The 22,308-nt window shown below is 43.4% G+C and overlaps 1 protein-coding gene across 1 annotated transcript in view; it reads right to left on the reverse strand.

Annotated features, from left to right (window-relative positions):
- Nucleotides 1–22,308, reverse strand: part of RAF1 (Raf-1 proto-oncogene, serine/threonine kinase) — a 2,753,658-nt gene that overhangs the window by 1,739,440 nt on the left and 991,910 nt on the right. The window contains exon 9 of the mRNA XM_044078072.1: nt 21,047–21,136. Coding sequence (XP_043934007.1) covers nt 21,047–21,136 — 90 coding nt within the window. The remainder of the gene's footprint in view (nt 1–21,046; nt 21,137–22,308) is intronic.

Raw genomic sequence — 22,308 nt, forward strand, 5'->3', positions numbered from 1 at the left:
AAGTTCTGGGGAATGGTACATGCAGAAATCACTTTTATGGCCCATGTTCCCTCAGCCAACATCAGACGTATCACATACCTAGCAGCAACTAGAAGCTTTTGTATACTGGCCAGACATTCGGGTAGCTAGCAGAGGATAACCCAAGGGTTTGGAATACTGCAACATGATAATAGGACATCCACTGTTGTTTGGGCCAAAAAAAGGTCATCACGATAGTTGTCTTTGTAGAGTCCTTCTGAATCTTGAAGACAACTACAGTTATCAAGGGAAAGGGTGGAAAGGCATATAGAAATATTTACATCCATGGGAACAAAAGCACCCATCTTCCAGGCTAGTCTGCAAGGAGTCCTACAAAAGAACTTCTTTAACTGTCTATTTTGACCAGAAGCAAACAAATCTACTTAAGGAGTTCTCCAAAGATGGACCAATTCCTGGAAGACCTCTGGGTGCAACTTCCATTCATAAGGGTTTGCCCTGGTCCTTGGTCAGTCTGTCCACTACAATATTTTCTCTAATGGAATGTATGTATGTAGTTTAGAGGGACAAAATGAACTGAGTTACTGGATTCCTGACTACCACAACTAATCTGCAAAGGGTTAGGACCTTGCCCCCTTTGTTTATGTCCCATATAACTGTGATGTTCTCTGTGCAGACTAACGAGGCCTGGGTTCCAAAGAAATCAGAGATTTGTGAGCATTTACTACACTCATGCTTTCTTTGACATTTAAGCATTTTAACTTGTCTTGTTTCACAGACCCTGAACTTTCACTGCCCTTGAACACAGCTCCCCAAGCAAAGTCAGAAGCATCTGTGGTTATAGACTGAGTGGTGGCTGGAAGGGAGAAGGGAAGAAATAAAATTTGTAGTGACAAGTATTTCAATGGATGGAAATGTCCTAAAATCAATCATCCAGCAAAACAAAAACATTTTTTTTTAAATAAAACATGGAAGGTAATCCTAAAAGGGAAATTTATCCTCCCAGGTTTGAAGAAAGTACAGCTGTGTACACTTACCATAAATGTAGATGTTAGAGTGTATTTACTGTTGCAGTCATTACATTTGGGTAATCCTGCTGGCAGGTTGCCCTCAGTTGGCCTGAATACCAAAATCATGGGTTCTGTGTCGGCTGTCGTCCCTTCCCTGACGTCAGGTCGTCAGGGGGTATAAAAGATGCGGCCAACGCCATTTTCTTTAGTTTTTCTTGCCCCAGATGTCAGGTGCCCCCTAAAAGGGTAGCCAAAATTTATATACATATAAATACATGCACCAATATAAACTTTACCTTCATCTATAAGCAAATACACCACAAAGGTTGTATAAATCAGAGAAGGAAAGATAGGTTCCATCAGAAGAAAGGGGGATAGCGGGTGGGTAACCTGGACTGCAACAGTGAATACACTCTAACATCTACATTTATGGTAAGTGTACACAACTGCACTATGTTCTTCGTGTTTTCAATGTTGCAGTCATTACATTTGGGTAGAGTCCCAAAGCTATGGATGGGAGGCTGGAGCTAAACAGCATTAGGAGCGGCTATGAGGCCCTGCAGAACTGCAGTGGCAAAGCCTGCCCTGGATTTAGAGTAGAGTGGCAGATGATAGTGCTTTGCAAAGGTGTGCACTGAACTCCAAGTAGCAGCCTCTAAAATGTCCCTGGCTGGTACTCCCCTGAGAAAGGCTGCTGAAGTGGCTGCAGCTCTGGTTGAATGTGGCCTAATACCCTTAGGCACTGGCTTGCCATGGTGTAAGTAGCAGAAACGAATGCAGTGGCCTATCCACTTCGAAATAGTCTGCTTTGAGATAGCCTTTCCTTGTAATCCTGCAGCATATGCCACTAGTAATTGCTCTGTCTTTCTGAAAACTTTCGTTCTGTCCAAGTAGAATCTAAACTGTCTGTGTACGTCCAAAGAAAGCAGAATTCTCTCCCCCTTGTTCTGTGGATTTGGATAACAAGTTGGCAGATGAATAGTTTTGGTTAAGAGCCACGCTGGACACCACCTTAGGCATAAATGTTGGGTTTGTCCTCAGAGAGACCCTGTCTGGATAAAAAATGATAAAAGGTTCCACAGCCATGACTGACTGAAGCTCTGAAACTAATCTTGCAGAATTTATTGCTAGGAGCAGAGCTGTTTTCCAAGATAAAAACTTTATATCCGCAGTAGCAGCTGGCTCAAAAGGAGGCAGGGTGAGTTTTTCCAAGACATAGTTGAGGTCCCATGCAGGCATTGGGGATCTCCTTGGAGGCCTTACATTTTTGGCTCCTCTGAGGTACGGTTTTAATAAGGGATGAGAAAAGATTGGTGGCTCTGTATTGTAATGAGCCGAAATGGCAGAGGCATGAATTTTAATAGATGAAAAAGATAGACCTTTGTCCAGCATCTCAGTTAAGTATTGCAAAATCTGAGGAATATTTGGCACAGCTGTATCAGTTCCTTGTGCCTGGTTCCAAGCACAGAAGCTCTTCCATTTTCCAGCATAAGATTTTCTAGTACTAGGCCTTCTGGCCTCCAAAATGACATCCATCACAGCTTTACTGGGAAGTGTGTTTTGTATGACTACATTATTCACCATGCTGCCAGGTTTAAAGTCCTGAGTTGGCTGTGCAGGATCTGATTGTTTTGCTGGGACAGTAGATGAGGTATTTGAGGTAAAGTCCAAGCTGGGCATTGAGACAAGTTCTTTAGGATTGGAAACCAGTACTGGCGGGGTCAGTCTGGGGCAATCAGTATCATTTTTGGCTTCTCCTGTCTGACCTTTAGGAGTACCTTGGGGAGGAGAGGCAGAGGGGGAAAGGCATATACTGATAGGTTTTTCCAGCTGAAAGATATGGCATCCACTTTCCATGCTTGTCTGTGATAACTCCTTGTGCAGAATCTTTTTAGTTGGTAGTTGTGAGGGGAAGCAAATAGATCTATGTCCGGGCATCCTCATTTCCTTGTTATCATGCTGAAGACTGGTGGATCCAGCTGCCACTCGTGGGGATCCAAGAGGTTTCTGCTTAGTTCGTCTGCCAGAGTATTTTTCCTTCCTGGCAGGAATTGTGCCTGCAGATGTACTTGGTAAGTTAATGCTGTGTCCCACAAAGTCATGGCTGGTCTGCAAAGGGGGTAAGAATGTGTGCCCCCCTGCTTGTTTATATACCACATGACAGTGGTGTTGTCTGTCTTTATCAGTAGTTGTCCTGGATGAAGTAGGTCCTTGAAGGCTGTCAGGGCATTAACAGCTAGCATCTCTTTTTGACTGATATGTAGATGCATTTGGGTTGAGGACCATGTGCCCTAAATGCATCTTCCTGCCATGTGGGCCCCCCAGGCATAATCTGATGCATCCGTTGTTAGTGTCTGCCTGGCTAGGGGTAATGTGAATGGCTGTCCCTTGTTTTGGTGACAAGCCTTTGCCCACCATCGAAACTCCTGTTGTAGGCAGGGAATGAGAGTAATCATCATTTCCAGGCTGTGGCAATGTTGAGTCCAAACACACTTTTTAGGTACCAGTGAAGTTTCCTCATATGCAGTCTTGCATATGGAATTAGTAGGATGCAGGATGCCATGAACCCCAAAGCCTGCAGATTTTTTCTTGCAGACAACTGGGCCTTTGTTGCCAACATTTTGAAATAGGTAGTCAGTTGTCTTTGTTTGTCTGGTGTGAGATAAGCCTTCTGGGCAGTTGTATTTAAGCTTGCACCCAGGAATATCTCTTGAGAGGGTACTAGTTTTGATTTATTTTTGTTGACTGTGTACCCTAGGCATGTTAGAAGTCTTTTCACAAATGCCAGATGCTGTAGAAGAATTTCTTTGTTCTCTGCTTGAATTAGACAGTCGTCCAAGTAAGGATATATTTGTATCCCTCTTTGTCTGCAGAAAGCAATTACTGGTGCCAGGCACTTTGTAAAGACCCTGGGCGCAGTAGATAAGCCAAAGGGCAGTGCAGAGAATTGGTAATGCATTGAGCCAGCCTTGAACCTGAGGTATTGTCTGCATAATTGTCTGATTGGGACATGCAGGTATGCCTCTTTTAGGTCTAGAGTAACCAGCCAAGCGTTCTTGCCCAGCATGGGCAGAAGCTGCTGCAAAGTCATCATCTTGAATTTTGGTATATCCAGGAATGTGTTCAGAATAGATAGGTCCAGTATTGGTCTCCAGGTCTTGTCCTTTCTGGGTACAAAGAGCAGTAGAGTAAAATCCTTGTCCCTGCACTTGCTCTGGCACTTTTTGAATGCCCCCCCTGTCCATGAGGGGATGAGACTTGTTTTTGAACCTCTGCCCATTGATTTTTTGGCAGATCTGGCCAGCCGTTTGCCTTTGGCAGGGTATGGAAATGGAACTTGTACCCTTGTGACACGATATTTAGAACCCACTTGTCCTGGGTTATAAAGTGCCAATTTCGAGAAAAAAGTGCCAAGTTTCCCCCTAAGGGTGCTGCCAGGAGATAAGTGCTTGGTGCAGGCAGGGGGAAGTCATTGGGACTGTTTCCTGTATGGTTGTGATTTGTCTTCTCCAACTTTGGAGGTAAAAGCACCCCATTGCTTTGACCTGTAGGAACCTTGCACCTGGGATCTGCCTCTAGGGCGGCTGGATCTGCCCCTTTGAGGTCCATCTGACACAGGAAAGGACCAATTCTTTGTAGGCCAGTGTCTACTAAACCTACGTGGCTGTACTTGTAAAACATCTTTGACAGTTTGCATAGATTTAGCTTTCTCCTCCATTTTCTTTGCCTTAACACCAACAAAGTATCATGCTGTAAAGGTGCAGCTAATAATTTAACTTAGACATGATCAGGCAGATTTTGTTCCTTTAACCAAGCATGCCTCCTAATTACAGAACCCGTAACTGCAGCCCTGCAGGAGGCCTCCAAAGAATAAAAACCACACTGCAAAGTATGCTTTCAAACTTGTTCAGCTGCATGCAATAAAACCTGCATTTCCTTCTTTTCTGCACATTCAGAGTTTAATAACATTTTCTGTTTAAGCAATGCCATGACATGTTGCTGATAGTTGAGCATATGAAATTGACAGTTTAAGGCCCTTATGGCCAAGGTAGCAGATGTGTAAATCTTTTTCCCCATCTATCCAGTGCCCTAGAATCTCTGTCAGATGGGGTAGGGTTTTTAGCAGCGGAAACCTTAACTCCTTTGGGACCCTGTGAAATAGTTTCTGGGTCTGCAGCAGGGTTTTTAAAAAGGAATTTATGACAGTCAGGAACCCTGTAACATCTGTCAGGCTTAACAGGAGCTGGAGGTAAGGAGTCAGGGGTGAGACTAGACTCCGAAAACACATCTACAATATCTAATACAGGTGGAATGGCTAGTGGCCTGTGTTGAGGAAGTAAAAGGAAATCCCTGAGCCTCTTTTTAGATTCTGAAAAATCTTGGCTCTCCCAGTGGAAATGCTCCCTCATGGTATGCAAGGTTTCCCCAAAAGAATAGTCCTCTGGAGGAGAAGCTGAAGGTATGGATTCTTCAGCATCAAAATCCTCATGGAGGGAGGAGAATATTCCTGATCAGAAGAGGAATCAGAAGAAATAGAAACCTGATCTGAAGATTCATAGTCCGTCTCTTGCCTAGGCCTCTTATCAGGAGGGGGATGGGAACCCCTGATCAAGGTAATCAAGTCTTCGGCCATTTTGAGCATCTGTTTTTTGGGCATAGAGGCCTGTCCACGTGGCTCTTGAGTTTGTTTATTTGCTTTAGAAAGTGCTTCAGTCTTTGCCTTTGAAGCTGAGGTTGGTTTAATGTAAAGATGCTTAGGTCTGAATACACCCTCAGAAGCCGGTGCCTGCTCAGCGGCTCCGGACCCATCTGAAGGAATAGTATCTGAGGTTCCAATACCTTGAATTTCCAGCAGCATGGCCGACTCCACGTGGGAGTAGGTAGCGGCCGGCGACTCTAAAGTAGCGGGCATCAGGGGCTGCGAAAGCGCCTGACAACCATCAAACTGGCGACTGGCTTAAAAGTTTCGTCATCGGTTTTGGGCCTCAGTTGTCTATCTCTCTCCTTTTCTTTGCGTTTTTTGTAAACTCCGGTAGTCAGATGGCTATCCGATGACATTTCTGGATAACTAAACCGGCGTCCAAAATAGTTTAAAGTAAAACCATACCGACGCTTAATAGCGGGTTGGTTAAATCTAGCACAAAACAGACAACCAGCAATGTTGTGATCAGGGCCTAGGCAAGGAATACAGTAAGAATAAAAGTCCTGATGAGGTATTTACTTTCCACAAGAAATACAATTATTTACTTTTTCTGACATTGGACTGGAGCAAGAAAAAAGTTTCCCCAATGGAGTACTTAGCTTTATTGAAGACTTCGGATCTGAAACTCCAACACGAAAATCTCAGGAGTCGGCCGACCGGCACTTGCGAACTGCTTCTGCTTCGGGCACCGCGCGGCAAGAAAGACTAAAGAAAATGGCGTCGGCCACATCTTTTATACCCCTGATGACCTGACGTCAGGGAAGGGGCGACAGCAGCCGACGCAGGACCCAGGACTTTGGAATTCAGGCCTGAGAGCAACCTGCCAGCAGGATTACCCAAATGTAATGACTGCAACAGTGAAACACGAAGAACATCAACTAGCTGGCCACCAGTCTGCTGAATCCTGCAGAGAAGCACAATCTTCAGCAGAAAGAAAATTCTGAAGTATCTGGCACTTTAGCCACTGTTTTTCTTTGCATCCTTTGTGCATGCAAGTATCTAGGCAGCATGGAATGAGCCCCAAGGTTTTGGAAAGCTGTCTAGCTGAGTCTGATCCTTGGCAGGATGTCCCTTATTTCTTAAGGCTACTGCAGTAGAGTTGGGAAAACAATTACGGTCTTTTTGGCAAAAGAGGCATTTTATATTTAAAAAAAGAGGGGTACCTTAATTATCTACAAAAAGGGAAGAGACTAAATGTGCCTGAAACTGTTTTTAAGAAGAAATTATATATTTACATTTCCTACGTAACTGGGTAAAAAAAGCCCCTCATCACTGAAGATACAGGGATATAAGCTCCATAAATATAAAACACAATGATACAAAGTAGTAGGATTGTTCATTCAAAACATTATTCTTTTATATAATCCCTATATCTAGTTTACAAACCGCAAAGAGGTAAATTACAAAATAATGAAGATAAGCAATTAACACATGTTACAGCACACAGTAACTTGATTGTAATGATCACTTGCTGAAACACATTCAGATAATGCACAGATCTTTCACATACAGCTTTTTGTTCATGGATACAAATAAATCCATTTGTGTTGACAGAAATTCACAGTGTAGGACAGGATTATTCATGCTGACATTAGTACATGTACTGCACTAGTATAAAGTAGATGTAACAGATGTGAATATATACAGTATGCGTGGAAGTCTAATTTTACAGCAAGAAAACTACAGTGGACTGATCTATGCAGGCTACTTTAGATGCACTGGTTACTGTAATTGTTAGTATTCAGATACTGAGAGCTGATTCGATGATCTGATTATGTTAAAATTTTTGAAGTATGCATGGACATATCCAGTGTGTTCCAAGACGTTTTAGTTTGTTTTCAAAGCTTTTTTAGATGTGGTGCATTTCTATTTTTGCAAAGGATAGCATTCCACTTTGTGCTACATTTAACTGAACCTCCGTAACAGTTGTTGGATTTTTGTATTTGAGCTAGATTTTGGTGTTGAACATCTTAGTTTTCTTTGAAGCAAGTATTTTTTTCAGATCTGCAGTATTAGGGTACTTGAAGGGTTTACTACTTTGAGTTGTATACAAATAAGTAGGTACTTTAACTTGACATGGGAAGTAGTAATGGAACAAAGATTTCAGTGGAAGGGGCAGAATGTATACAAATGAAGGAAGAAAATCTTTTTGAAATAGGCATTAACTGGAAACTTGCATGGAAGGAGAAAACATACAGTAAAACGCAAGAACAAATGTTTCATCTTTCTGTTTGAAAGCAGTGTTAACAGTAAAGGGTGATGTAAGACAATTTAATGCAGTAATCAATATCGGGATGACAAATAGGTGGAAAGTGACGGATGCATACCTCTCAACCTCTTAGGTCAAGAAATCTGGACAAAGCCAGACAAAATGGGGGGGACAAAGGCCAAAAAATAGGGGCATATTTTAAATATTGCTCTTATACACTTAAAAAGTTGCTAGAGTAACAGGGTTTGTTTTAACATACATTTTCTGAAGAATTTGAAGTCTGAAACTCAAATGTACATCCTTATTTAGTGACTTCAGTCTTCAGATCATCTCAGTCATTTGCCAGAAAATAAATTTTATGAGGAACAGACCAAAAATATGAGACAAAAATCTGGACATTCTGCGAAAATCTGTACAGTTGAGAGGTATGGACAGATGACTCAAGATGTTAAACCAGAAAAATATTTGTCAAGGGCAGATCTTGCCTGTTGAACCTGGTTGACTTCTTTGAGACTGTCACCAACGCCCTGGATGAGGATAAGTCAGTACATACAGCTTACCTCGACTTGGCCAAGGCCTTTGACACAATCCTCCACTCGGGCATCATCGAAAAGCTAATGCAACTTGGCGTAAATCCCTATCTCATCAGGTGGGTGGCCAACTGGCTCACCAACAGGCCCCTCAAAGTCAAAATACGCACCTCCACCTCCAACAGAAGACCTGTCACTAGTGGAGTTCCCCCAGGATCTGTCCTGGGAACCCTACTGTTTGGCGTCTATTTCTCGGAGGTACAGGCAAAGGCAAAAGGCCTGTAACTGACCAAGTTTGCAGACTGTAAAATGGGTGCTGTCATTGACTCCCCAAATGATGTTAACATAATACAAGAAGGTCTCACAGCAACCAACGACTGGTGCCAAAGTTATGGCCTCAAGCTAAATGCAGAAAAATGTATCATACCATTCGGCAAAAACACAACCCCTACTGATTACCACATCAACGGCAACCCCCTAAACATACAACCTGTGGTGAAAGACCTGGGCACTCAGGTTGACAACAACCTCACTTTCAACCATCATGTGGTGGCAGTGGTCAGAAAAGCCTTTTACTTGGTTCATCTCATAAGTAAAGGGATTGCATCCAGAAAAAAGGTTGCCATAATGTCCATTTTGTCTGTACTCAGTTTCATCACCAAGTTGGACAGCAGAAGGATGAAAGCTGAATCCTCATACATGCCCACTCCCACTGGAGAACCCCTCTGTGAGTCTGAACACTATTTACACTTGTGCCACTGGATCCTTGTACATAGCATGCACTAATTCTACCAATGTTTCCGAGACTTTGAACCATCACAGGAATGCCGGCATCAGCTTTCCAGGGACCTTTCTATACGCTTTTTCAAAGTCTAGGCATGCCCAGCTGAACTTTTTCCTCATCTCTAGCTTTCTCTCAACTGTCTAACTGGAAACATTAAGTCAGTTGTGCTGCATCCTGATCTGAATATGAACTGTTTATCTCCCATCTTACTTTCTACAGTTTTTTTATATTTATTAATCATCCTTGACCAGCACTTTCTTGCAATGTGACAGGAGCTTGACACATCTATACTACCAATCATTATTACTGCCCTCCTGTTCTTAGACAATGCCACTATTGCGCATATTCTTCAGTCATCTGGGATATGTACTTCTTTCAGAACTGTAAGGAATACCTCCTGGAGACAGCTCTTTAACTCAACTAACATCTTTTCATATATGCAGCAACCTCATATGAGCCTACTGCTTTCCCTGGTGGTGGTGTTCTAGGATGGGAGTTCTACTTCCTCTTTTATCCTAGGCTGTGTCTCAGTAGTTACAGCTTCTGTGTTTTTTTTTTCTTCATTCAGTAGCTGCTGGAAGCACTCCTTCCATCTGCTTTTGATGTCCTATGGACTTGTGAAAATGTTATTGCTGGCATTCCTTATGAAGGGTGTCTGATGACCATGTTTTATCTTTGCCTTGTAGCTTGACAGAGTTTTATCATGTCATCCACAGAGTCACTTTCCAGAAGCTGGTATAGTGCTTTTGATGACTTATTCTTTGTTACTGTGACTGCTCTCTGTTAGCCAATCAGTATTCCTTTCTAGCCTCTTTCCTGCATTTTTTTTTTTAATTATAACTCTATGGATTTCTGCATTCCACCGCCAATTTTCTTTATTTTCCTTACTTCCATTGGCCACAAATCTGTTTTACAGTCCTCACACATGCGGATTTGAGATTCTGCCATTTTTCTTACACCATAGGTGTGTACTAGGCTAACGGCCCTGGAGCCTATATATAAGCCTATCCCAAGCAGATTCTCCTGGCATCATGCTGCCCAAAGTTAGTTCTCAGTGCCCCTGTCAAGCAAGGCCACTGAAGCGATCCCCAGGGTGAACTTCCTATTGTCCCATCCACTTGTCAAGATTTCTCTTAAAGAAGGCCAGTGAATTCCTCTGCTTGACGTGAATGGGAAGTTTTTTCCAGAGTATAGAAAGTCCCTGGGTTAAGACCCTGCCCCCTCCAGCATGCTCTGTTTATTGTGGTAATGAGGTTTAGGTCCCTGGAGCGTGTGGCACAGAAGGATTGGGATTTCTTTAGGTGTAGCATATTTAGCAGCTCTGGGTCAGACATGGCTTTGTAGGTCAAGCAGAGATTGCCTCTAAGTAGGCGAGATGAGACAGAGTATAGCTGTTGTTTTCTAAGTCTGTCTATATACAGCACGTGTCTAAGGCCTAAGATCCTCTTAGTGAGGTATTTGTGTGGCCTTTCCAGTTGTTGTAGGTGTCTAGTGAGGTACATACCAAATGGGGGATTGTATTCTATAACAGGTCTAATGAGGGATGAGTAGAGAGGGATTATAACCTCTTTCTTCCTGGATGAGAAACCTTTTGTAATGAGATATGCCACATAAAAAGGACTTTCTGACTACAGTGGCAATGTGGTTATCAAAGGAAAGGTTGCTGTTAACCTGTGCCCCCAGGTCTCTTATCACACCTTTGCTGTTTAGTGGACTACAGCCTATGTAGTAGTTCACTGGCACCGAATTTTTCCCAAAGGGAATGACAATGCACTTTTTGGCACTGAGCTAAGGCCATGGTTCTGGCACCAGTCATTGGTGTCAGTGAGGCCTTTTTGTAGAATGTCTACATCAGCTGGAGAATCAACTCTACCACATCTATTTCTTTTTCAACCTGAGCTGCTAGAGCCCACAGTGTTTCCCCTGAGCATTTGTGTTTTCTCTTGGGTCACTGTCTGGGTCTTCAGCCTAGTCTCTGTTGACCTTAGAGCCTTCTCTGACCACTGCTTTGCAGCTGACTGTGGCCACCAGTGGTTTTTAATGTGGCTAAACTGCTTCACTGGGGATACCTTTGCAATCTTGGACTCTGACACAATGCCCTTTCCTTATTAGGAGGAAAGTCCAACTGAGCTGCATGCTGGCCACTTTGATCTTGTGACTGCCTCTCCTGCTGAACCATATGTTGGCCACCATCAAGCCATTTGCCAGACAGAAGTCTAGAATGACCTCTCCTCCTTTATTCCAATTGCCCCACCTACAGCATTCCTTACATCCTGTTCCATCTAACCAGATATAAGCAGTCATGTGCCCCATTAACACTACCAGCTCATGCTGTTCTGCTTTATCTAGTAAGTCCTTCAATTGCTGCTTGGATGCACTCTCCCTCGCTATCAAAACTCTGCTGTGAGGGATAGGCTGACATTACGAATACTACCTTTATAATGGAGTCTGCCACAAGTTGAACACCGATTCTGAGGACATCCTTCACTGTCTTCTGAAGACTCTCCCTCACCGCAACTCCCACACCATGTCTAGCCTGTTCTTCCCAAGTAGTAGACTCCAGATCAAGGCAAATGGCTTTTGCTGCACTGCTCTTCCATCTTGTCTCCTGGATACACAGGATGTCAATCATCCTTCTTACCATTATGTCACCCATCTCCCCAAAATGCTGCATAGCAAACCTTAGCTTGTGTTTGGCAAGCTGACTGGTTTTATATACATATTTTGGTCACAGCTATCCCAGTTAACTCAGGCTGGGCAAATGGAAACCAGATGGCCAACAGCTTACTGACTTAGTATATTAAACCAAGAAGGAAAAATAATCCAAGAAACGACTCAGCCAGTATATCCAAAGAATTTATTTTGTAGTACCAACAACTGATGTTCTCCAGCGCCTCGGCATAAGCCTTTTAACAGAGTATAACAAAACCCATTTCTCATGCCTTTATATAGTAAAAAACTATTCTAATAAAACAATTAAAAAACACTTAATTACAACAGCCATTTCCAATCAAGCTCTCTGTTTGTTGCAACATATGGAACATATACAGAGAAATTTGTAGAAATTGTTATGTTTTATTGGACACATTTGTTACAAGATCCATGCTTGGGTGAATTGTTACCTCAAAAACCTATGGTGTCTTATAGACGTGGGAAAAGTATTAAAAATATGCTAGTTCATGCTTATTTTATTTTTTCTGCTGCCAGTTTAACAATGCATTTCTGATTATGGTTTTAAAGCATGTGGTCATTGTAGTACATGTAACCATACAGTAAATACTTTTGACTGTATAAATGGAAAGAAATTTAATGTGAATGGTAATTTTAGTTGTAACACAGAGGGTATTGTTTATGTCAAATGTGAATGCAATTTATTTTACATAGGTGAATCAAAAAGGAGTTTTCGAGTTAGGTTCTTAGAACATCTGAGAAATATTAAAAATGAAAAGGTAGAAAGCCCTTTAGGCTTTCATTTTAAAAAAATATCATAACAGTGATGGTAAGAATTTAACAGGCACAGTTCTGGAAAAAGTACATTGTGTGAAAGGTATGTGCTTGAAGAATAAACTACAATGGAAAGAAGCACTGTTTATTTTAAAATTTGACACTCTACACCCTAAGGGGTTAAATAGAGAGCTTGATTGGAAATGGCTGTTGTAATTAAGTGTTTTTAATTGTTTTATTAGAATAGTTTTTTACTATATAAAGGAAAGAGAAATGTGTTTCGTTATACTCTGTTAAAAGGCTTATGCCGAGGCGCTGGAGAACATCAATTGTTGGTACTACAAAATACATTTTTTGGATATACTGGCTGAGTCGTTTCTTAGCTTACTGACTTAGGACTGCTGGGCTTTATGGTGGGCAAACACTGGCCGGTACAGGCACACAGACTGCTCTCACCATTAGTATGTGTTCCTGGTGAAGGTTTGAGTACGCTGGGACAACAACACACTTACCATTGGCAAATACCCATAATCATTTTGGCAACATTAGTCAATGTGATCAAATCACCTAGAGCTAATTCTTTACACAATCAAGTGGCTAGCCCTCATGTGGCACACACAGCTGGGATCTGTGTTGTCCTGTCAACAGGAAAATGCACACCATATTTGATGACTTAACGGGAAGTTAAACAACCTATATTAGTTGCAGTGGATTTGTAAACTAGCATTAATACTAGCATCTTAGAGCTGTATAAAGTTATATAATCTGATATATTTGCAAACAATAAAAATGCCTGCAAATTTCTTTTAAAACGGTCAAAAATCACAACTGGCATGAATGACACTGGTGCCTGTGTTCAACCCTACACTGCTATCCCTAGGGTCCTGTTTCTGAATTCTGGAAATAATTTAGCAGCAGAAAGAGTCCAATGGATGCAGTAAATAATGAAAGTGACACACCTGTAAATGTAATCAGCTTCTTGGGGGGGGGGGGGGGTGTTACTCTATTAGAAAACATTAATTGCACAGTTACACCACATTCAGTGGCACAAAGGGGTAAAGACCTGACTACAGCTCAAGTGACCAGAGATTTATTAGTAGCGCATGGTTTACAACAGCTGGTAGGCAAAGATTGTTGGTAGGCAGCTATACAATTTCCATCATGAGGACACAAGCATGCATCACTTGCCCAGACATGCTTTACTTTCATTTTTTTCCCTCTAGTCTGACTTAGTACTACATTGTGCTATTGCTGAGTTTAGAACATAACTGCTATCTGAACTTGGAACTCTGACTATCATATTTTCTAAAAGTACTAAAATCTTCATATCCTAGTGGCGTGGTGGGGTTATAACATTACTCAAATATTATAAGGAGCGATATGCCTCCTTAAGTCCCAGATCCATCTAAAGCATGGCTGGAATGCAGGCAGATAAATATGCTTAGCTACTGATAATCTAAGAGAGAAAGTGAGGGATGTCTGAATAGTCACAGAATGGTCAACAGAGCTAGCTGAAAGTCTACAAAAATGAGCTGCTCAGCTGTTTAAAAGACTAACACAGATGGGGAAACTGACATTCTGCAGAAAGTGAGTTCATAAATGTGATGAGATTTAAAGATGGCAACAAAGTAAGACACTAGTTTTTAAAACATAAGTGGCCTTGGTCATCAGCCTAATGGGTGTGGCCATTACTCAAGATTACTGGTTAAAATTCAACATTTTGCAGAGATCCAGGGTTTTACATACTGCTTCCCCCTATTAAAAGATGCATGAAGCATTGCCTCAAATGTTGGTCTCTCACTGCTGTATTTGGGTTTCTGAGTTTAGCTTTTATATTGATTTGGTTACACGTGTTAGACTCCCAAGATTTTGCACTTTGGGATATGAAAGTAAAACTGAAACCAATGCAAGAAATACTGAGGGTTCAAGGGGGAAAAAAGTAGCCTTAATGATGTTAAAAACATTCAAGCCCCCCCCCCCAAAAAAAAACATATCCTGCCATTACAGAGAACTGTTTTTTTTCTAAAATAAAAAATAGTTATGTACTTACCCTAACTTCGTATCGGTGTTATCCGTAGTCACCATTCATCACGTATGGGTCTAAGATCCGAGCCAGCACACACAGGCAACAGCTTAGCTCTAGCTCATCCCCTCCCATAATGCTCTGCTGCCCTCTAACCCCTCAGATCGAGTTTGCCCTGGAGAAATACAGAGAAGACCTGCCACCACAAAAGGTCCACCAAAGCCCTGCCAATCCCTCAGGAGGGGGGGGGGGGAGAGCATGATGAATGGGGACTACGGATAACACAGATACAAAGTTATGGTAAGTACATAAGTATTAATCTGATGTTATTCTAGTCACCATTCACTATGTATGGGTCAGAGTCCCCAGCTACCTAACATTCTTAGGTGGCCTCATGGAAGGACATGCTGAAGAACAGTGGAGCTTAAGGAAACCTTCCCCTAGAAACTAGATCACGTTTGTAATGAGAAATGAAGGTATGATGAGAAGACCAAGTTTCTGCTGCACAAATGTCATCCAAGGACAAACGAGCTGAGAAGGCAGCCGATGTAGCCACTGACCTAATACAGTGGGCCCTAACTAGTCCAGGCAAAGGAGAACCATAAGAGGAGCATATGTATGAAATGTACTGAGAAATCCAATGGGAAATGGTAAGTTTTGAGACAGCTTGGCCCTTCCTGTTGACTAAGAAGCCCACAAACAATTGATCTGAGAGTCGAAAGGACTTAGTTCTGTGCAAATAAAAACGAAGCTGTCGAACATATGAAATATACAAAATGTATTCCCCCTTATTAGCATAATTAAGAAAAAACAGTGGAAGTTGGATAGACTGAGGTTAGCTTCAGTTCCCACTTTCGGCATAAAAGAAGGATTGGGTCTCAATGCCACTCTGTCTTTACGGAATATCAAATAAGGAGGCCTGTTAGAGGCTGCAAATCTGATACGCTTTTCGCTGAAGTTATCGCCACCAAAAAGGCGGTCTTCCAAGAAAGAAATCTGTGGTCACAGGATGCAGCAGGCTCAAAATGGGGCCTAGTTAGAGATTGCAGCACCAAAGCAAGATCCCATGGTGGAGAAGGGTCCTTGACTGGAGGACGCAACAAAAATACACCTTTCAAGAAGTCTTTGCAGAGGCAAGAAAAAGTAGGCTCGTTACTGAGATGAAAATAGGAAATAGCTACCAACTGGACTTTGATCATTGAGAAACTAGCACCATTCTGAAAAAGAGAAGCCAGGAAAAGAAGATTGTCAGAAATAAGAGCGGAAAATGGATCCAGATTTTGACCTTTAGCCCAAATAGAGGATCTTTTCCACCTACTTCTGTAAACTCTTTTGATAGAAGATTTTTGAGAAGCAAGGACAATTTCCTTCACAGGAGATGCAAGCCTAGACTTGGCAACAATCACTGAAACTGAACAAACCAAGCTGTCAGACAAAGGGTCTGCAGATTTAGAAGTGGAAAGAGTGACGGACTGGAGATCAGATCTGGCACCAGATCACTTCAGATGAGACCACAGAAGAGGGAACCACACCTACAGAGGCCATAAGGGACAATAAGGATTAACTGTGTCCTGAGGAGTCATGCTTTCTGAAGAACTCTTGGGAATCAATGGCAATGGATGAAAGGCATGAAGGAGACCTGGAGGCCAATCATGAGTCAGAGCTTCCCTGGGGGACTCCCCCTCTCTGGGGGGGGGGGGGGGGGGTGGTCAGGGAAAAGTAGTTGTTGCACTTGTGGTTAAGAGGGGAAGCAAACAGATTGCAGCTTGGTTGGTCCCACTAATGGAAGATCTGCTTCACCACTAGCGGGTTCAGGGACCACTCATTAGGGGTCAGAATAGCTCTCCTCAGCTTGTCCACCAGCACGTTGGATGCTCTGGGAATGTACATTGCAAGAAGAAAGCACCCAGAGAATATTGCCCACTCCCAAGCCTTCATTGCTCATGACAAAGCAGGTAAGAATGTGTGCCCCCCTTGCTTGTTAATGTAACACACAACGGCCATGTTTTCTGTGTGAACTGCTACTGTCCCTAGAGGAAGGTGGTCCTGAAATGCGTCCAACGAAAGGAGAACTGCTCTCATCTCCAGAACATTTATGTGCAGTTTGGTCTCTGACTGGGACCACATCCTTGGACAGTCATCCCCTGGAAGTGCTCCCCACCCTAGGAGGGAAGCATCCATGGTTACCATGGCCGTCGGAACTGGAGGAGAAAAAGACCTGCCCGCTAGGGGGTCTGGAGAGTGCATCCGTCAAGACAGATGTCTTCTGCATATTGGAATGAGCTGTATAGGAATTGTCAGAGGATGAGAGATAGCGGACCACTGAACCGCCAGAGTCAACTGCAGAACTCTCATGTAATACCTGTCTAGCAGCGAAACCAGATAAATGGCTGCTGCCATAGAACCTACAGTCCTTAGAATGAATGATACTGGTGGACGAGAGTTTGCTCCAGAAGAGACTGTACATGAGACTGGATAAGAAGCATGCATCAGAGGGGAAGAGCTGCAATTTCTGAGGTAGTGTCCCACTGAGTGTCTATAAATTCCAGATGTTGAGATGGGGTCAGGGAAGACTTGGCCAGACTCACAGTTACCTCAGCTGATCGAAGAGGTGAAAAAGAAAGTGTGTGGTCTCCATCAGTTGATGCTGTGTGTGAGCTGTGAGGAGCCAATCATTGAGACAGGGAAACACCTGGAATCCCTGCAGCCTGAGATGAGCTCCCACCACTGCCATACACTTGCTGAACACCCAGGGGTTGTGGAGAGTACAAAAGGGCAAGGCTCTGAACTGCAAGTGATTGGCTCCTATGCGAAAGCAGAAAAATCGCCTGGACTGCTTGCCTATTTTGATATCATAGTACACATCCTGAAGATCCACAGAGCACATCCAATCATTCTTGGGCAGAAGGGGTACAATGGACTGTACAGTGATCATCCGAAACTTCGACTTCTTGACGGAGAGATTTAACTGATGAGGTCCAGAAATGGATTTAGGTCCCATTTTTTTTGGGTACCAAAAAGAAGCAGGAGTAATTTCCGGATCCTCTCTGTCCTGTGGGGACCCTTTGGATGGCTTTTTTTTTAGAATGAGGCCCGTCACCTCTAGATGGGCTAACTCTCTCTGACTGGGTGGCACGTCGGGCAGAGTTGTTCTTTTTGGTGGGGGGTCGGAAAAGGGAATACAGTAGCCCCTGGATATAATTCCTAGCACCCATTGAGCAGGCATGACGCCTGATGGGAATGCCTGTGCCCACCACCCATGAGGTACCCCTCTACAGCACTGGATATCAACCTCATGGACAAATTAGCTATGGACGTGAGAGTGGCCAGCTTGAGAGAAACAATCTTAACGTCCTCTGCAGGGATGGACTTCGCGAGGTAAGTGGTAAGCTCCTTTATCAAATCCCTCTGAAGATGGGTGAAATGTGTCAAGTAGTTTAAGGCTCACAGGCTGAACGAGGCTGATGCGAACACCCGCTTTCCGAATCGGTCAATCACTTTCGACTGGGAGGATGGACAGATTAACTCTGTTCCGCCAGCTCTTTCTAGGTGGCGGCAGGTACCACAATCACATCAACTGGGACTGTCTTGGACCAAAAAGCCTTGTCAGAAGGGGGACTCAAAAACTTGTTTGTTCTCTTTGGCACTGGATCTATTGCACTGGGTTCCTTCCAAGCCCTGCTGGCAATGAGATTGATCAAGGAGTCAGCGGGGGGGCACCCAAGAGGTAGATGGGTCTGTACCAAAAGCCTCCAGAAGCATGGTTTCCTCAGAAGACACGGACTGCGCAGATCAATTGTCCTTGGCCTTAATCTCCAGAACGTCCATGAAAGAGACGTCACTAGGCAGTGACCTTGGGGACCCATCCTGTTCATTGCTACTTATGTCCTCCATGAGAGACTCCATCGGGAGAGTCAAGATGTCTACTCTTAAATGTCCTCTTCAGAGGAACTTCCTCCACGGGAGGCTCAGGGGAAGATTCGGAAGAGGTGGTGACCCCAATAGGGGTAACTCCCCCCCCCCTGCAGGCTAGGTCGGACAGGCTGTCCACTCAAACCCTGAGGCTGGGATAGAGGCTGGTGAGCAGGGGATGCTACTCTGGTAGCAGAGTGTGATCTTTCCATCACCTGGAATGTGGAGGGACTGGACGAATCCCTGTCTCCCTCCACCGGACACCACCACAAGTGAGGAAGGAGCAGACCCTGCCAGGACCTCCAACACTCTGGAAAAAGGTGGACTGGAACTATCAAGTGCCAAAGCACTGACGGGCAGAGAACGGTCCGAAAGACCGGACCCGAATCCGCCCTCAAAGACATGACAGGGGTGACAACCCAGACCGGTGGCCCCACCTGCCCCAGGGGGAAGGGGAGCAGAAGTAGCCACAGAGACTGATGGGGTAGGGACAAAGGGAGACCCCGAGACCCCACCACTTCCATGCCTCACACAGGCTACTCTAAGTCCAATCCCAGAGAGGTCGGATGAGGAAAAAGAGCTGTGAAAGTAGGAGAAGGTCTCCCAGTCCAATGGGCTGGGGAACCCAAAAGCCCAAACGCTATTTCAGCTTTCAAAAAGGACCGCATCTTCCTGTCCATATTGGAAGGGAAGATGCTCATGGAGGATTGGGAGGAAATAGAGGACCTTTGCTGGAAACCCACGTCGGGACCCAGAGGGCCTTCTCCATAGTCCGGGGAATGGCTCCTACTCAGAGGGGAAACAAATGATTTCCTCTCGGAGGATCCAAGGGAAGGTCCTCAACAACAATTGGATCCAACACAACCATATCGGACCCAAGGAAACAGAAGGATCTGAGGGAAGAGCTCTCAAATCCCTCAGATCCGACAGGATCAGATCAGCGACTGGTCTGCTCCGGCTCGGATCTGAAGGCCTTGATCCGGAGGACTTGGATCCGGGAGTTGACTCCAAGATCCTCAGATCCAAAGACCTAGGACTGGAGGCCTTGGATCCAGGCATCGACTTTCTGGAAGGCTTCGGATCCAAGCTCCCCGGATCAGACCCTGCTAAGGCTGGAATCTGATCCAGAAACCTGGGATCCAACAGCCTAGGTTTCTTAGTAGAGACCACCCCAGAAGAGGAGGAAGAGGTAGCTTTTGTCTTATGCTCAGAGGGGCCCTGCTTGGTCAATGACTCCTTGACCAAAGGACCCCCGAGTCATCCCTCTGAGTAGAAGCTTGTTTCAGTGCTCAACCAATGCCCTGGGATTGAATGTGGTACAAATGCCACATTCAACCTCCTAGTGGCCGGCGCTGAGGCAATAGAGGCACTCATCGTGTGAAACATCATTTTCTGACTGCATGAGGAGCACCTCAAACTTTGACAGCTTGTCAGACATCCGAATCAGGCAGAAACAGACCAAATCCAATCCGAAAGACACTAGCAAAGGGTTGAGTTCTGAAAATCCATCCATATACAAAAGTACACAGACCAAGAGCTAACTACAGAAACCCCGCTAAAAAAACAAACACTAAGGAGGAAAAGCTCATACAAAACTAAAACTAAAAGAACGCCAAATGGGACACAAAATAGGAGGGGGTAGAATAGGACGGCAAACATGAAAAACCTAGACACACGAAACAAATTCAAGATTAAAGTCAGTCAGGAAAAGGCTAAAGGAGAGAGAGATAAGAAAGACACCCCAAAGAAAATTAAACTACTTTGTCTACACTGGAGGAGCTGAGCAATCTGCAACAGTCTTCAAGAGTGGCAAACGAGACCTGAGGGGTTAGAGGGCAGCAGATCATTATGGGAGGGGAGGAGCTTGAGCTAAGCTGTTGCCTAAGTGTGCTGTGCTGGCTCGGATCCGATGTCAGATCCTAAGCCCAAACATGATGAATGGTGACTAGGATAATATCAAATCATGTAATAGTCCATCACTGTTTGTTAACCAGTTACACAATCATACACAAAATGTTTGACAGGAAAACACTTATCAAAATGCTATTGTCTAAGCAACTCAAGTTCTTCAATACAGCAAACACTTGAGATCACAGGTTGCCAGGCAAAGACTTAAGTAAAAGTTTACGAAATGTCTTGCCTTCTACATCATGTATAAAAAGCTTGTTCTCTGTATCATGAGGTTTCAACAATATACCAAACTATTGTCTAGAACCATGGTCATCGTCCACTTCCAATCCCCAACAATTAAAACACCTATGTAAATCACAGTTCATGGAAATTAAAGTTACTACAGAATTTCAAGAGGAATTGTAAAAATGCTATTATTCAATTTTCCCAGGCACTGCCAAATAACCATGAAACATAAGCGCCTATATTGTCAAACAGGATGCAAGTGAAAAACAATGGACTTTTTTCATACCTCAAACTGAGGAGGACAGAAGTTCTAAACTTACCTGGAAGGAGGTCGGGATAATGACTCACGCATTCGTCTTGTTGGCTGAGGCGGCCCCCCACTCTCACCAATGTTGCAACTGGGAAATAATCTACCAAAACAAAAAATGTGACAAAACACATGATAAAAGCCCTGCTTTGTACAACGGTATGTTTTTTGTAGCATTTTTTTCAGTCTTGGATAAAACATTTATGTTGTAGTGAAAACAAAAAAATCATACAGAAAGTAGCAAGAACTAAGAAAATACATCTTAGAATGAACAAACAGTATAATGGAGCTGGCAGACAACCAAGTACACACAGTGTGTGAAACTGCTGTAACAGTGTGCGTAGGTATTACCTTCAAACAGAATACAAGGGAAGTAGAAGTTTAAGGGAAGGGACACATTACTTATCAAAACATAGTACACATTGCAAGAAACCTCTTGTTTTGCCCAATCTCCAGAAGACTTCTCTTTAAGGCAACCTGAGGCCCTACTGTTAGCCCCAGATTAAAGCTGTAACAAAATGTACTTTTGTAGCCATAAGAAGGCAAGGCAGAGGAACCAACGGAGATGTAGTCACACACTCCAGACTCAATGAGTGGAAAAATGTGCAAAGATATTCAACGTGTTTGGTTTGACAGCACAGCTACAATGGTTTTGTTTAAGCCTTTTCTTATTCGACCTTTCTTAACCCCTTTCTGTACCACTCATTTAGCTAACTCAATAAGCAGTTAAAATATACAAATTTATTGTGGCTACTGAATGGGCCAACTTCAATATAATATTCTCTCCCCAAAGTCCAACGTCTTCAAAAATAGACATTGAAAATTAATGCAGATACTGTGCTGTTATAAGGGCATCTCTGGTTTAGCTACTTGGAGTCTCTACCCAAAAAATATTACCTTGGCCATAGTGACTAACTTCCTCCCCACCACATTTTTATATCTGACTTGATACATTCTATGTACTCTATATCAAGCTTTGCCTGAATATCTATGCATTACAAAATACCTGTTAATTTCTCCATATGTCACACTATGACAAAGTGGGCATGACAAACTGAAGCTGTATCTTCCTATTACAAGTTTACCATCAATTTCATAAACCTTCACATTACGGAACAAGAGAACTTTAACAGTCTTCAACCATGTATGCTTCTTACACCAGTATATATATTTTAATAACGCCCTGTCTTTATTGTTCATCTTGCCTCCATGACTCCACAAGAAGGATTATTTAGTGCTTATTTTGTTTTGGCAAGAAAAAAATATCTAGCCATT

This window comes from Protopterus annectens, chromosome 7.part0 (assembly GCF_019279795.1).
Source record: "Protopterus annectens isolate FY-2018-M chromosome 7.part0, PAN1.0, whole genome shotgun sequence".
NCBI classification, from domain to species: domain Eukaryota; kingdom Metazoa; phylum Chordata; order Ceratodontiformes; family Protopteridae; genus Protopterus; species Protopterus annectens.